General features: G+C 44.3%; 1 protein-coding gene across 1 annotated transcript; it reads right to left on the bottom strand.

The window, feature by feature from the left end:
• Positions 1-5,498: 5,498 nt before the first annotated feature.
• LOC105074466 (uncharacterized) lies at positions 5,499-10,553 on the bottom strand. The gene has a single exon (XM_074370965.1). It carries the CDS (start codon positions 10,307-10,309, stop codon positions 8,879-8,881), a length of 1,431 nt encoding a protein of 476 aa, XP_074227066.1. The 5' UTR covers positions 10,310-10,553; the 3' UTR covers positions 5,499-8,878.
• Positions 10,554-13,163: the final 2,610 nt, after the last annotated feature.

Genomic DNA, 13,163 nt, shown 5'->3' with positions numbered 1-13,163 from the left:
TAGGAATTTTCTGTAAGCCTCAGGACCAAAGAAATTGACACGGGAACTTGCTGGCAGAAAATACTGAAAAGCAGGACAGCTGCATCATACAGCGCGTGCACCACCTTGTGGCAATAGAATAAAGTGCTGTAAACTCCATGTTCGTTCAGTGTGAAGTCCGCTTTGTGGTTTGGCACCTTCTGGCGCATTTATTCGGTTGGGCCTCTCACCTGCTCCAATTCCACTTCAGCCTCCCTCAGCTGACAGTTGGCGCTGTTAGCAAGATGAGGTGAGTGCCCCCTCTGAAACCCCTGCCCCTGATGGAGAAGCTAGGATGAAAACTATGTGATCCCCTACCTCTCTATGGTACCCCGCAGCGGCCTATTTGCTGACGTGGTCAGCCTGAGGATTGGGACACAGTGGCGCCCTGGCGAGATGACGTTTGGAGGGCGCTGGATTTGTTAGAAAATAAAGTCCCACTAGCCCAGCGAGAGGCAGCCAGGAGGGTGGCCTGGATGTTCTCGTCGCTTTTGCGGTATGCTAGCCAAGACGTGAGAGAATTGCAGGCGCAGGTAGAGCAGTTACAGCGCAGGGAAGGGGAACTCCAGCGGAGACTCAGCCCAGCAGAAAGGTGCCTGCATGGTCCTAGCTCCGCAGCCTCCAAGAGCTACTGTGTCTGCGCAGCTCCAGTCCCACCTTCCCGGAGGGCAGTAAGCCCGACCCCTCCCCCGATTCCTCTGTGTTTACAGCCCGTGGTGGGGCGGGGGTGAAACTGGAGGAGCCCTTGGCTCAGCGGGGACCTCCTGCGGGACCGCAGCTACCGACGCGACAAACCTACTATATGTCTTACACATTAATGGTATTGCGAGACCTGGCAAATCAATGTAAACAGCTTATGGTGAGTCACTCCCCTCATGGCTACTGCTCCTTTGGGTCTGTGGTGGCACTACTAGCAACATATGTAGACCGCCCCATACATGAAGTTACTGAGGCTCTGGCTCGTCTGGGGGATGTAGAGGTACGCCGAAAGGGGGAGCGCACTGCCAAGACACACGGTGAGTCCAAGACCTACCTTGCAGTGACTTAGAAAGGGAAGTTCACACAGAGGAGGAAGATGGGGAATGCTCCAACTTTGGTAGGGCCCCAAAAGCTAGCTTGCCGGCAGATATGACGTGATTTACTGGCAGCTGGCTTAGAACATGTAAAATTACATGGCCAGCCTTTGGAGGTGCTGATGGCCTTATGGAAAAAATTACAGCCTGAGCAACAATATACTCATTTGCCAACCTCCCATCAGGCCAAAGAGGTGGCCTTTGCTGATTTCCTCCTGGACTAGGAGGAAGGCCAAAGTGTTCAGTATGTGGGGCACTCTGACGACCAGAAACCACATTTTAAACTGACTTTCCACTAGCTCCCCATGAATCAACAGTGAGTACTGGTGCAAGTAGACACAGGAGCTGAAATTGGTGCATGGAAATCCAGAGCATTTTTGGGGACCGTGGGTTAATATAGAAGGATATTGAAACAAGTAAATTCACGTTAAACTAGTGACTGATTTTGGACATTTGTCATCTGCCCCCTGCTGCATATGAAGTGCATATATCGCCAGTAGCTGAATATATTCTGGGAAGAGGCATTTTGCAAGGATTGCAAGTACAGATGACTCAAGGGGAATTTTGCCTGAGAGTCCACGTGGTGAAAACAGTTATCCAGGGGCATCCTCATCACATACCTATGATTTTGCCACAGGCCACACAAGTGGTGAATGTCTGTCAATATCGATGGCCCGGAGGCCATGAGGAAATAGGACAGAGTATTCTGAAGCTTGAGCAAGCCGGTTTTATTTGGGCGACCCATAGCCCGTATAACTCTCCGCTGTGGCTAAGCCTGAAGGCTCCTGGAGGACGACAGAGGACTATCAGGAACTGCATAAATTCACTCCACACATGCACACAGCTGTGCCAAATATAACAGATTTGCTGGACCGGATGTCCCATGAATTGAGTACTTGTCACTATGTGGTTGACCTGGCTAATGCATTCTTCTCTATAGATATAGCCCCTGAGAGCCAACAACAGTTTGCCTTCACCTGGGAAGGCAGATAATGGACATTTGTTGTGTTGCCGCAGGGATGTCTGCACGGCCCCACACTGTGCCATGGTCTAGTGGCCTAGGACCTGGCTACATGGAGCAAACAGATACTGTCCATTTGTTCCATTACATAGATGACGTAATGCTAACCTCTGATTCGCTTTCAGAGTTGGAAGCCAGGGCCACAGTGCTGCGAGAAGCGCTGGCGGGCTGGGGGCGGGCCGTGAACGAGGACAAAGTGCAAGGAGCTGGATATTCTGTCAAATTCTTGGCTGTTCTCTGGTCGCGTAAGACAAAAGTGCTGCCTGCAGCAGTAATAGACAAAATCCAGGCATATTCACGCCCTGAAACAGTTAAACCGTTACAGACTTATTTAGGCCTTTGGGAATACTGGCGGGTGTTTATTCATCATTTGGCCCAGATAGCTAAACCCCGGTTTGATCTCATTAAGAAGGGAGAAGTCTGAAGTTGGTCTGATGAGATCGAATGTGCATTTGTTGAATCTAAGTGGGCGATGGCCCAAGCGAAAGTGTGGTACAAAATAGATCCAGACCTCCCTTTCTGGCTAACACTCCATGTGGACGATGATGGATATGGTTGGGGCTAAGGGCAAAAGCATGTGCAACAGAAAGTGCCCATAGGATTCTGGTCTGAGTTATAGAAAGGGGCTCAATATCGTTGTTGTTTTACTGAGAAACAATTTCTAGCTACTTATTCATCCTTGATAGCCACTGAACCCCTGACGGAGGCAAGAGGTCCAAGTGCAGACCACATACCCTACGGCAGGATGGGCACACACGTGGGTAAAGCAACCCCGACCGGGAACTGCCTAGACCCCAACTGACAAAGTGGGGTGCTTATTTGGAACAGAGAGCCCAATACACCGCTAGCCTCTTGGCTGCAGGTTTGCATCAGGTATTAAGACCTGTGAGATTTGCTGCACCTGTTGTACAGATGCTCCCACAAGGGGTGGACCCTGTGCCCAGTCCCTTTCATGAAGGGAAAGGGCCACCCCTGGGAACTGCTTGGTATACAGATGGCTCTTGTAAGGGCAGCCCGCCCACTTGGGTTGCAGTAGCACTGCACCCTGCTACTGCAGCCTTCTGGTATGAGACGGGAGAATGCCAATCCAGCCAATGGGCTGAGTTACAGGCGGTGTGGATGGTGTTGATGAATGAACCTAGCCCCCTGCAGATCTGCATGGATAGTTGGGCTGTGTATCGAGGCCTCACATTGTGCATACCCCAATGGGCCCTGCAAGACTGGATGATTGGGCAACGACCCCTGTGGGGACAACAGATGTGCAAACAGTTATGGGATAAAGGCCAAGAAGGTCAGTATACTGTTTACCATGTACCAGGGCACTGCCAAGCCTTGGCATCAGGTGATGATGCTGCTGACGCGCCAGCCCAACTCCGCCCTGTGCAAGCCATGGTCCCAGCACCCGACGTAGTCCCTGGCTCCACGAGAAACTTGGTCATGTAGGCTTGTACACAGTGAGGCAGGTAGCTGAATGATGGGGCCTTCACCTGAGCCACAGTGAAGCCAAGGATGCCTTGCGGCAGTGCCCATGGTGTGCTAAGCGCCACCCGCACTGGCGGCGATGGCCCCAACAGATGGGGAGGATTGCACGGGGAATTCAGCCATTGCAGGATGGCAAATAGATTGCATAGGCCCCTTTGCTCCTAGTACGGGCTTGCGGTACCTGCTGACAGTGGTGGACACCTCTACTGGCCTAGGTTTTGCTCAGCACGTGCCCCGAGCTACACAAGATGTTACTAGCACAGCACTGGAAGTTTTACGGGCCTTTTATGGGACTCCCTCAGAAATACAAAGTGACAGAGGGACCCCTTTCACTGCCCAACAGACCCAGGAGTGGGCCAAGGGAAATGATATTAACTGGACATTGCATGTGACTTACCGTCTCCAAGCAGCAGGAATGGTTGAACGGTACAATTGCCCATTAAAGGACAAACTGAGGGCTCTCCAACCACAAGGGCGAGGCTGGAACAGTGTCTTGCCACAGGCGGCACATCTTTTGAATGAACAACCTTGCCGTACAGGTATGAGCCCACTGGAAAAGTTACTGCAAGGGATCATTCGGAGGCTCAGCGTTGGGCCCGTGCAGGATGCCTGCAATGTCTCAGTAGTGGCGCACGCCTTAATACTATGCACCCCCAGGGTGTTAACTAGGGACCACAGGACACCTGGACATGGAAGAACCAGCTCCAGACTGAAGGCCCCTGGCTAGCCCTATTGCAACCATGGGGCGACGGGCTAAAGAAAGCCCTGCAGATAACCCCACGAGTGGGGAATGGCCTCTTGATGTACAGGTCGCCCTAGGGAAACAGGAGTGTCCCTACTTAAAGGAGCAGGAGCCCTACAGCTTTGGGCAATTCCAGCGATAGCTCCTGAAGCACTTCCAGAGTGTAACCAACCCAGTGTGGGCGGGTTGCTGTGGTACCAATGCCCGGGCGAACAGCCCTTCCCGCCACTGTGCTCTCACAGGATGAGAAAGTGGCTTGCGTCCTCCCAGAAGGGAGAGATTTGACACTCATGGTGTCCACCTCTGCTCTGTCCTTCCGTCCTGGGCAACAGCAAATTCCATGTTCTCCTGGGCACACACTTTCGCGGGAGTCCACAACATCTTCACTGTCGGGTGTGTGCTGAACTTCCTGTAGATGCAGGAGATGGACTGCCGTGGCCCCTCCACCCCGCGTCTGGAGCTAATCGGAGCACCTTGGTTCATTGGAACGCCAACAGGACAGCGAGATCTCCCTGGGAGTTGTGGCGGCAGACTATTCAAAAGACACTCTGATGTGAGCCCCCCATCATGTCTTCCTTCCATTCGTACAACAGAACTATTATCTGAATTCAAAATTCAGATAATAGCCAATGCTTCTTTGATTGCACAACTTGCATACAGTAGGAGGCACCATTTTCATGTGTACAGTAGAGTGATTTAGTATGTTTGCAAGTTGTCCAACCACAATATTATCATCATACATCACTACCTCTTAAAGAAAATGTTCAGCAGCAAGGCATTCATTGAATGAATGATAAAATCACACAATAAATTACTATAGAGCCATTATGTTATTTATATGTATTTAATAAAAAGGGAAGCTTGATTTTCAAACACCTGACTACAGCCAACTCCCACAAAAGATTTCACAACACCATTTTGTGGTTCCAGTGCTTTGACTGAAGTGAAGCTCCAAGGTAAATCTTTCTTCACATTTATAATGCAACTTCTTTCTACAAGTCATTTCCTTATGAGCATTATCACGTCTCAAGAGACCTAAAATAACTCATTGATTTATATACGTCCCTGTTGTAAGATACAGTAAAGACACAAGGAAGAGAAAAAAAATGCTTCAAAAAATTTTATTAACATTTTATTGAAATACAAAAGTAACCATGTAACATACTGTCTGATCTCCTAATTTAAAATTCAAATTTTAACACACTTTTGATAATTGCTTCTTTAGTACATCGCTTAGTTATACTATCTAGAAAAACATTCCCAGACACTAATTTTTAGCAACCTAGTGTAAAAGTCTTAGGTCATATATCTAAGGAAGATTTTTTCAAGCATTTCAAGCATTGTTTCTCTACTGACGAGTATTAAACGTCACCACAACCTCTTCCTACTTGGCCTGTGTGATGTAGGTGACAAAACAGCCTGAGGGCTTCCTCTTTTGAGCAACTTTAACCAACTGGAAGTTCAAACCCTAAGTGGGTGTGCTCCCCTCAGCCCCCACCTAGCAATCACATTAAGAGTAAGCCGGACACCATTCCTTGTTTCTTCATATCATTTTTTTGAACTTGAAAGTCTTGCCTGTGCCCCTAGAAATCTGAACTATAGAACATTCTCATACTTGAACGTTAATACCACTATAAATGACCAAACCAACCTTTGGCTGGAGGTCCGTCATAATCCAGTGAATGGCCACAAAAGCAAATTAGCAACAACAAAAACTATTTTTGCATAATATATGAAATTCCCAGTGTATCTATCAAACAAAAACTTCCCACTGTGCATGGTTCATTTTTAAGAGAAAACTCAGGAATATTGTTCCTCTCTAATTATTGTACTGAGTTGGCCAAGGAGAAAAGTGAAATTATAGAATTTTTAATATGTCTACTATTTTTCATATGCTTCCTATATTCCTATTTTCCCTGCAAATAAATGAAGGTGCATGTCATTAGATGGATTTGGGTGGGAAAAGAAACCTCAGGAAGAAATACATTCATATGCTGAATATTCAGGACTAAGGAGCAGCTTTTAGGAAGTATTTAAAAAACAAATGAAAACAGTCCCAAGGTAGAGTCACTTACCCACAAGATAGCAAACCAAGACTTAAATGTAGTTTCAGCCCTCAAAGAAATAGGACAGTAAACCAATCACTGTCAACTGTCCTGAACACCAGAGGTAACCTACGGGGTAAGATTTCTGTCCTTCCCCTAAACAAGGTAGACTTGCCTGAGAGAACCTTTCCCTTTACTAATAACTTTCTATCCCACCCAGTTTATGCCTGAAAAGGTGTTCCATAGCATACAGCGCCTTGGAACACCTCTTAATTTAGAAGGTGGAGTGCAGCCCAATTCACAAATCATGCAATAAAACCAACTAGATCTTTAAATGTACTCTCTTCAATTTTTGCACATTAGTCGGAGTCTGAAATGAACTGCTCTGCCACTCAAGCTCTTTTGATAAACTTTTCCTCTTGCGGGAACTGCTCTCCCCTCAAATTCCAAAGGTAAGAGGAACTTTTCACTAAACATACATACCTACACCACCTACTCCCACGCGATGGAGAAAGTGACCAGCTTTCCCCGAGCCTTGTTCCCACCACATAACCGGTCACGCTCCTCCTGTGAAACAGCCGGTCCCTGGACGCCCTGCTGCTCTGCTCATGGGCGGGCGCGGCAGGCGGGGAGCTTTCTGCGCTGTAGCCCGCTGCGGCCTGTAGACAGGCCGGCACCCTGAACACGCGTCTGCTGAGTCAAGTCAGCTTTACATTAGTCTCCGACCCTCCCTGATGCTAATCCACACAATATTGAATCTGATAACTCTGGGTCCTGTTTTTCCAGGGAACTTGGACGTGAGTTGCCGTGCCTGATGAAGTTGGCCCCTTCATCTTACTGATTCCTTCCCAGGGAGAAAACTCAAAGGCCTATAATGTAGGAATCAACAGACTTCAAACTTCAGGTTGAGAGGCATGAAAAGTAATGTACTCCTCTCCAGGAAACCGAAATACTGTTTAGACACGGAAGATAATGGGTCATTTCCACATGTCCTTCTGCCTCTTATACACACATCATGTCATCAGTTTTACCCTGTTGTGACTTGTAATGATTCTGCAGTTTGCTGCATTTCAGAGAAGTAAACACTGATTTCTTCCTAGATTGCATTCTCTGACAGGTGGTCTGTTTTAATTATTGCTCAAAAAATTCACAAGATTCATGACATTTGTAAGGATGGATTCCCCGAACAGGAGTTCTTCGGTGAAACCAAAGGGCAGTTTCTTAAAAGCGCTTCCATGTTCAGTGTACCTGTGTACTTTCTGACCTGTAAGGATTTTCTCATTATACCAAAGCGGTTGGGACATGATGAAAAACGTTACAACATTCATTCTGTTTGAAAGCTTGTTCTTCAACTGAAATTCTCTGTGTTCCGTATAGTTGATCTTCAGGTACAAGCCTTAGAACACACTGCTTACAGACGTTTCTCTCAAAACTGTATATTCTTAAGTCTAGTGGACTGTGAGACTGCATAAAGTTTCTACCGTACATTACCATGGCTGTTCTTCAACATGGAGTTTGTCCTGTTGCCTAAGAAACGGAACTCAAGCTAAAGGTTTAGCCACACCATTACACTTGTAAGGTATCATGCCAGTAAGTCGACCAACTTGTGATCTTTGATTGAATTTCTTACCACACACCTCTGTGTGGTCTCTCCAGGATAAATATTCTAATCTCTAGTGATGAGTATTATTATGAAACTGCTATTTTCATTGCATTTTTAAGTAAGACGTGTTTGGTGAAGCCCCTGCTTTAAGGCATGACCCAAAAGCTTTGCTACATTCAGAACATCTCTAATGTTCCGTCCAGTACGGACTACCTGGTGACTGCTGAGAGATGAGCTCCAAGTAAGGATTTTCCCAATTCAGGGCCTCTGTAATCTCCAAAATGCCTTTTCTGGTGAATGAATCCCCTGTCTAAAGGCCTGGTCATACTAAATCCATGTATCTGACTGCCCTTCAGGACGGCTGTTCCAATGGTTAAGATGTGCACACCTGCTAAAACCCTCACTTAACATTCCTCACCAATAGGGATTCTCTGGCTCTAAGTTAGGATTCAAAGTACAGTGAAGAATTTGCCGCACACATTATATTTGCAACCGTCCTCTCTAGTAGGAATTCATGGAGGATCTTTTTTAATTGAAGCATAGTTTATTTACAATATTGCTGGTTGACTCTGAGGTATGAATTTTGACTGACGACACTGAGACATTCATTACATCTCTCTGATTTGTCCAGTATGGTTATTTGACGGTAAGTGAGGCTTTTCCACATTCACAGCACGTCCATCATTTCTCCCCACAATCAATCTCCTATGAACTTAAAGTGTCAGTTTTGAATGATGACCTTCCCACATATATCATATTGATATGGTCTCCCCTGTGTATCGACTCCCTGAGGTGTAGTGAGGGTTGAGATGTGAGGAAAGGCTTTTCAACATTCTTTAATTTGTAAGGTTTCTCCTCACTATGAATTCTCCGATGGCTTATAAGTTGTGAATTTTAACCGAAGCCTTTCCCACATGCATCACATTTACATGGTTTTTCTCCTGATTGCATTAGTTGATGTTTTGTAAGATGTGAGCCTTGATGTGAGGTTTTGAAACCCTTATTATTTTTATAAGGTCTCTGACCAGAATGAATTCTCTGATGATTTTTAAGGTTTGTTTTTGTACTAAAACCCTTCCTGCACTCATTACACTTGTAAGGCTTCTCTCCAGTATGAATTCTATTATGGCTTGCAAGCTCTCCTTTGCGACGAAAGGCGCTGCCACACTCATTACATTTATAACGTCTCTCTTCAGTATGAATTCCGTGATGACTCCTGAGGTTTGATTTACACCTGAAGAGCTTGCCACACTCACAACATTGATAAGGTTTCTCTCCAGCATGAATTCTCTGATGGTTTGCAAGCACTCCTTTGCGACAAAAGGCCTTGCCACACTGATTACATTTATAAGGTCTCTGTCCAGAATGAATTCTCTGATGATTTTTAAGGTTTGTTTTTATACTGAAGACCTTGCTGAACTCGTTACATTTGAAAGGTTTCTCTCCAGTATGAATTCTCTTATGGTTTGCAAGCACTCCTTTGCGACGAAAAGCCCTGCCACACTCATTACATTTGTAACGCCTCTCTTCAGTATGAATTCCGTGATGACTTCTGAGGGTTGATTTACAGCTGAATTCCTTGCCGCACTCACTACATTGATAAGGCTTCTCTCCAGTATGAATTCTCTGATGAATTTCAAGGCCTTCTTTATAACGAAAGACCTTGCCACACTCATTACATTTGAAAGGTCTCTCACCAGTATGAATTCTCTGATGAACTGCAAGATTTCCTTTACAGCCAAAGACCTTGCCACATTCATTACATTTAAAATGTTTTTCTCCAGTATGAATTCTCTGATGAAGTGCAAGTGATGCATTTTGAGTAAAGCCTTTTCCACAGACGTCACATTTATGTGGCCTTTCTCCTGAATGGATTACTTGATGTTGTCTGAGGTGTGATCTCTCACAAAAGCCCTTGCCACACTCACTGCATTTGTAAGGTCTCTCTCCAGAATGAATCCTGTCATGCTTGGCCACATTTCCGACGTGAGTAAAGACCTTGCCACACTCATTACACCTGTGAGGTTTCTGTCGAGTATGAATTTTCTCGTGCCTCCCAAGTGTTTCTTTATAATTAAAGACCTTGCCACACAAATTACCTTTGTAAGGTCTCTCACAAGTATGAATTCTCTGATGTCTTGCAAGTTTTGAATGAAAATGAAAGACTTTCCCACATACATCACATTTATCTAATTTCTGTCCTGTATGGATGATCTGGTGGGTACTTAGGTATGATCCTTGGAGAAGAGCTTTGCCACTCTGGGTACTTTTGTACAGTCTTTCACTGTGTGTCTTCAGGTCTTGTGTCAGTACTGAAGGATGCATAAAATCACTCCCATCTATTTCAGAAATGTTGGTTTGGACATTAGAAGTTCCTAGAAGTGGTGAAAATGAGGCATTACTGTTGCCTCTCTTGTCAGCTTCATTAAAAAAATCAATTTTCTCTTCACATTTAAAAATATGCAGTTCATTCTGAAAGCTTAATGCAAGTCTGTTTCCCCTGGGCTCGGTCCCTGCACCACTTGTGGCACGTTGGTCTCTCTCATCACGCAGATTTCCACTAGCGTTTACAGACGTTCCTTTGTGATTTCTTTCCTCATCTCTCTGCAGAGAGTCACTGTCATATGCATTTTCCTGGATGCTCCTGGGGTCAAAATGTTTTCTTTCAGTCCTTTCATGAATTTCTGTCATCACTGTTTGGAATAATTCTCTATCGATGTTTGCCTTTAGTTGTAATTTCTTGATCACATGTATATGAGACATATCTAAAAAGAACCATAAGTACCCCATTCATTACAACTCATTAATAAATGTTTCACATTAAATACATGAGAGTACACTAAAACTAGTACTCATACCAAACAGAGTTATGAACCTCCCCAGCGTGATCTTATAAATGTTAGGAACACACAGAAAAACAGGATTCTTTACCAAAAATGAAGTGATCCAAGGTAATTTTAATACTTTTAGGAAAGCCTACTTTCAAACAACCTATGACAAAAGGACACAAATGAAACAAAATTCTGTAACCTATCAAAGAAATCATTTTTCGATCATAACTCCAAAGCACATACCAATTAACAGTAGATACTGCTGTTTCATAATTGAGGATGAAACTATTATGCTACACAGATTTTGCATACTTACTGAAAAGGAAGAAATGCTAAAGAACTGACAGTAGCTGTGAAAGTACATAACTGAAATCTAGCGTATGTAACTAGTAACTGAAATTCGTGGCAGTTTAGAGCAGGGAAACAAATTCAGCACAGGAAAAGTTATGTATTTCACAAACAAATTTAAAAAAACATTTTTCTAAATAATCCTAAGAAAAAAAATGTACCCAAAACTTGGGGAGATGAAATATATTCTTCAAGACTTTTCAATAACAATAAATAAACTTCTGTTAGCCCACAAAATCTCCACAGTGAGAAGAGGATCCCAAACACTATTAATGCTGTAGGGCCCTTCTGAGAGCTGACCTGTGTTCACACTTTTCATACATTCTGACCCATTGGGGCGTTTTTGCTTTTGTCTTTTGCTATTTTCATGTCTCTTCCCATAGTTTAGGGCTCTTTTCTATTATCCCCCAAAATGGAGGTAATATTCAGATCAGAAACAGAAACTCTTGCCTATCAGAAGGAAGAACTGCAAAACCCTGTGTCTTTTCCAGAATCACAACTCTTATTTAGCTGAGGAGTGAGGACTCTGCAGCTGAGTCTGGGAAAATGTTTGATAACTTCCCACCACACGCCTCCTGAATGTATAGAACAGTGTGATATGCACATATCTAGCTCTCTTCCCAAAAATAAGAGTCAAAAGCCAAAAGGCAGAATACAGGAAATTGGGAATTCTTTAAGAGTTTACCATTGAGCTTTATTTATAATTCAGCCCCGAAACAACCCTGACATAACATGAAAAGGGCTGATCATCTGAAGAAAGGGTCAGTTTAAACTCGCTGTACTATATCATGTCTGAGACAACAGGGCTTTCAGATCAACCAAAACAGGGGCTCCCAAGTGGGACACAGGGGAAAATGCAAACACCCAAGGGCAGATCTCAACATCAAAAGGGAAGTTCTCTCACCCACGGACAGCAGGTTCCTGCAGGTCTCCAACATCACATCCCTGTACAAGGTCCTCTGAGCAGGGACCAGGCACTCCCACTCCTCCTGCAAGAATGTGATGGCCACATCCTCGAAGGTCAGCTGTTCCTGAAATGAAAACATATTTCACCAAGGGGTCGAGGAGAGTTCTTATCTCCATACAAAGTGAAAAGAGGAGAGAAGGGTAAGGATTGTTTCAGGTGAAGTAAGTATTCTGACAGATGGAAGTTAAGTATTTGGAGCAAACTGTGTGTCCTTGTTTTATTTTTTAACTTTTTCTTTCCTGTTTTAAATTCTTACACATCTTCCTAAGAGATTATGATATCTTCCAATTAATGGAGATTTTCTGTCTGTCTTGAGAATCCATGACACACATGTAAATAAGACTCAGCGAGTTGTCTATGCTGATGCAGTAGATATTCTCTCCTACACACTCAGTGACAGTCAATATCTACATGAGCAACAGAATGAGTGGTGTCTTCAGAGATGACAAAGTCCGCATTGGCTTTACAGAAATGTCAAAATCTCAATTATGATGATGATAACAACAACAATGTTTAAATTGTTGGAATATTTCTATAGGTTGAACATTCCTCATACTAAGTAATTTAGAGGCATGAATTTGTTATCAACATATTATCTCATTAGGAAAGATCTGTTCCCTTCTTACAAGGGACAAAACTGTGTCACAGACACACTGAGAAACTCAATTCAACTCAAGAAGCTAAGAAATGTCACAGCAAGCACCTGAACTCAGAGGGTTGGGCTCTGAAATTCAACCTTAGGAATCAAACAATGAGTTACAGAGAAATCCTGGACAGGCTTTGGAGAAATGGAAACCCTACACTGTTGGTAGGAATGTAATTTGGTCCAGCCACCATAAAACACACTACAGACATTCATTAAAAACTCGGAAATAGAGGTACCCTTTGATAAAGCAATCCCACTCCTGGGTGCTCATCAGGAGAAAACTCAAATGCAAACAGAGACATGCATCCCAATGTGCACAGCAGCAGCATTTACAGTAACTGAGCCATGGAAGCAACCTGAATGCCCTTTGACAGATGACTAAATAAA

This window comes from Camelus bactrianus, chromosome 9 (genome assembly GCF_048773025.1).
Source record: "Camelus bactrianus isolate YW-2024 breed Bactrian camel chromosome 9, ASM4877302v1, whole genome shotgun sequence".
NCBI classification, from domain to species: Eukaryota; Metazoa; Chordata; class Mammalia; order Artiodactyla; family Camelidae; genus Camelus; species Camelus bactrianus.
Note: the sequence above shows the minus strand (reverse complement) of the source record. Positions and strands in the feature narration are given on the sequence as shown.

Bases quoted from the DNA above. Each gene is read 5' to 3' on its own strand.
- LOC105074466 (XM_074370965.1), bottom strand. From the start codon at position 10,309: ATGCATCCTTCAGTACTGACACAAGACCTGAAGACACACAGTGAAAGA.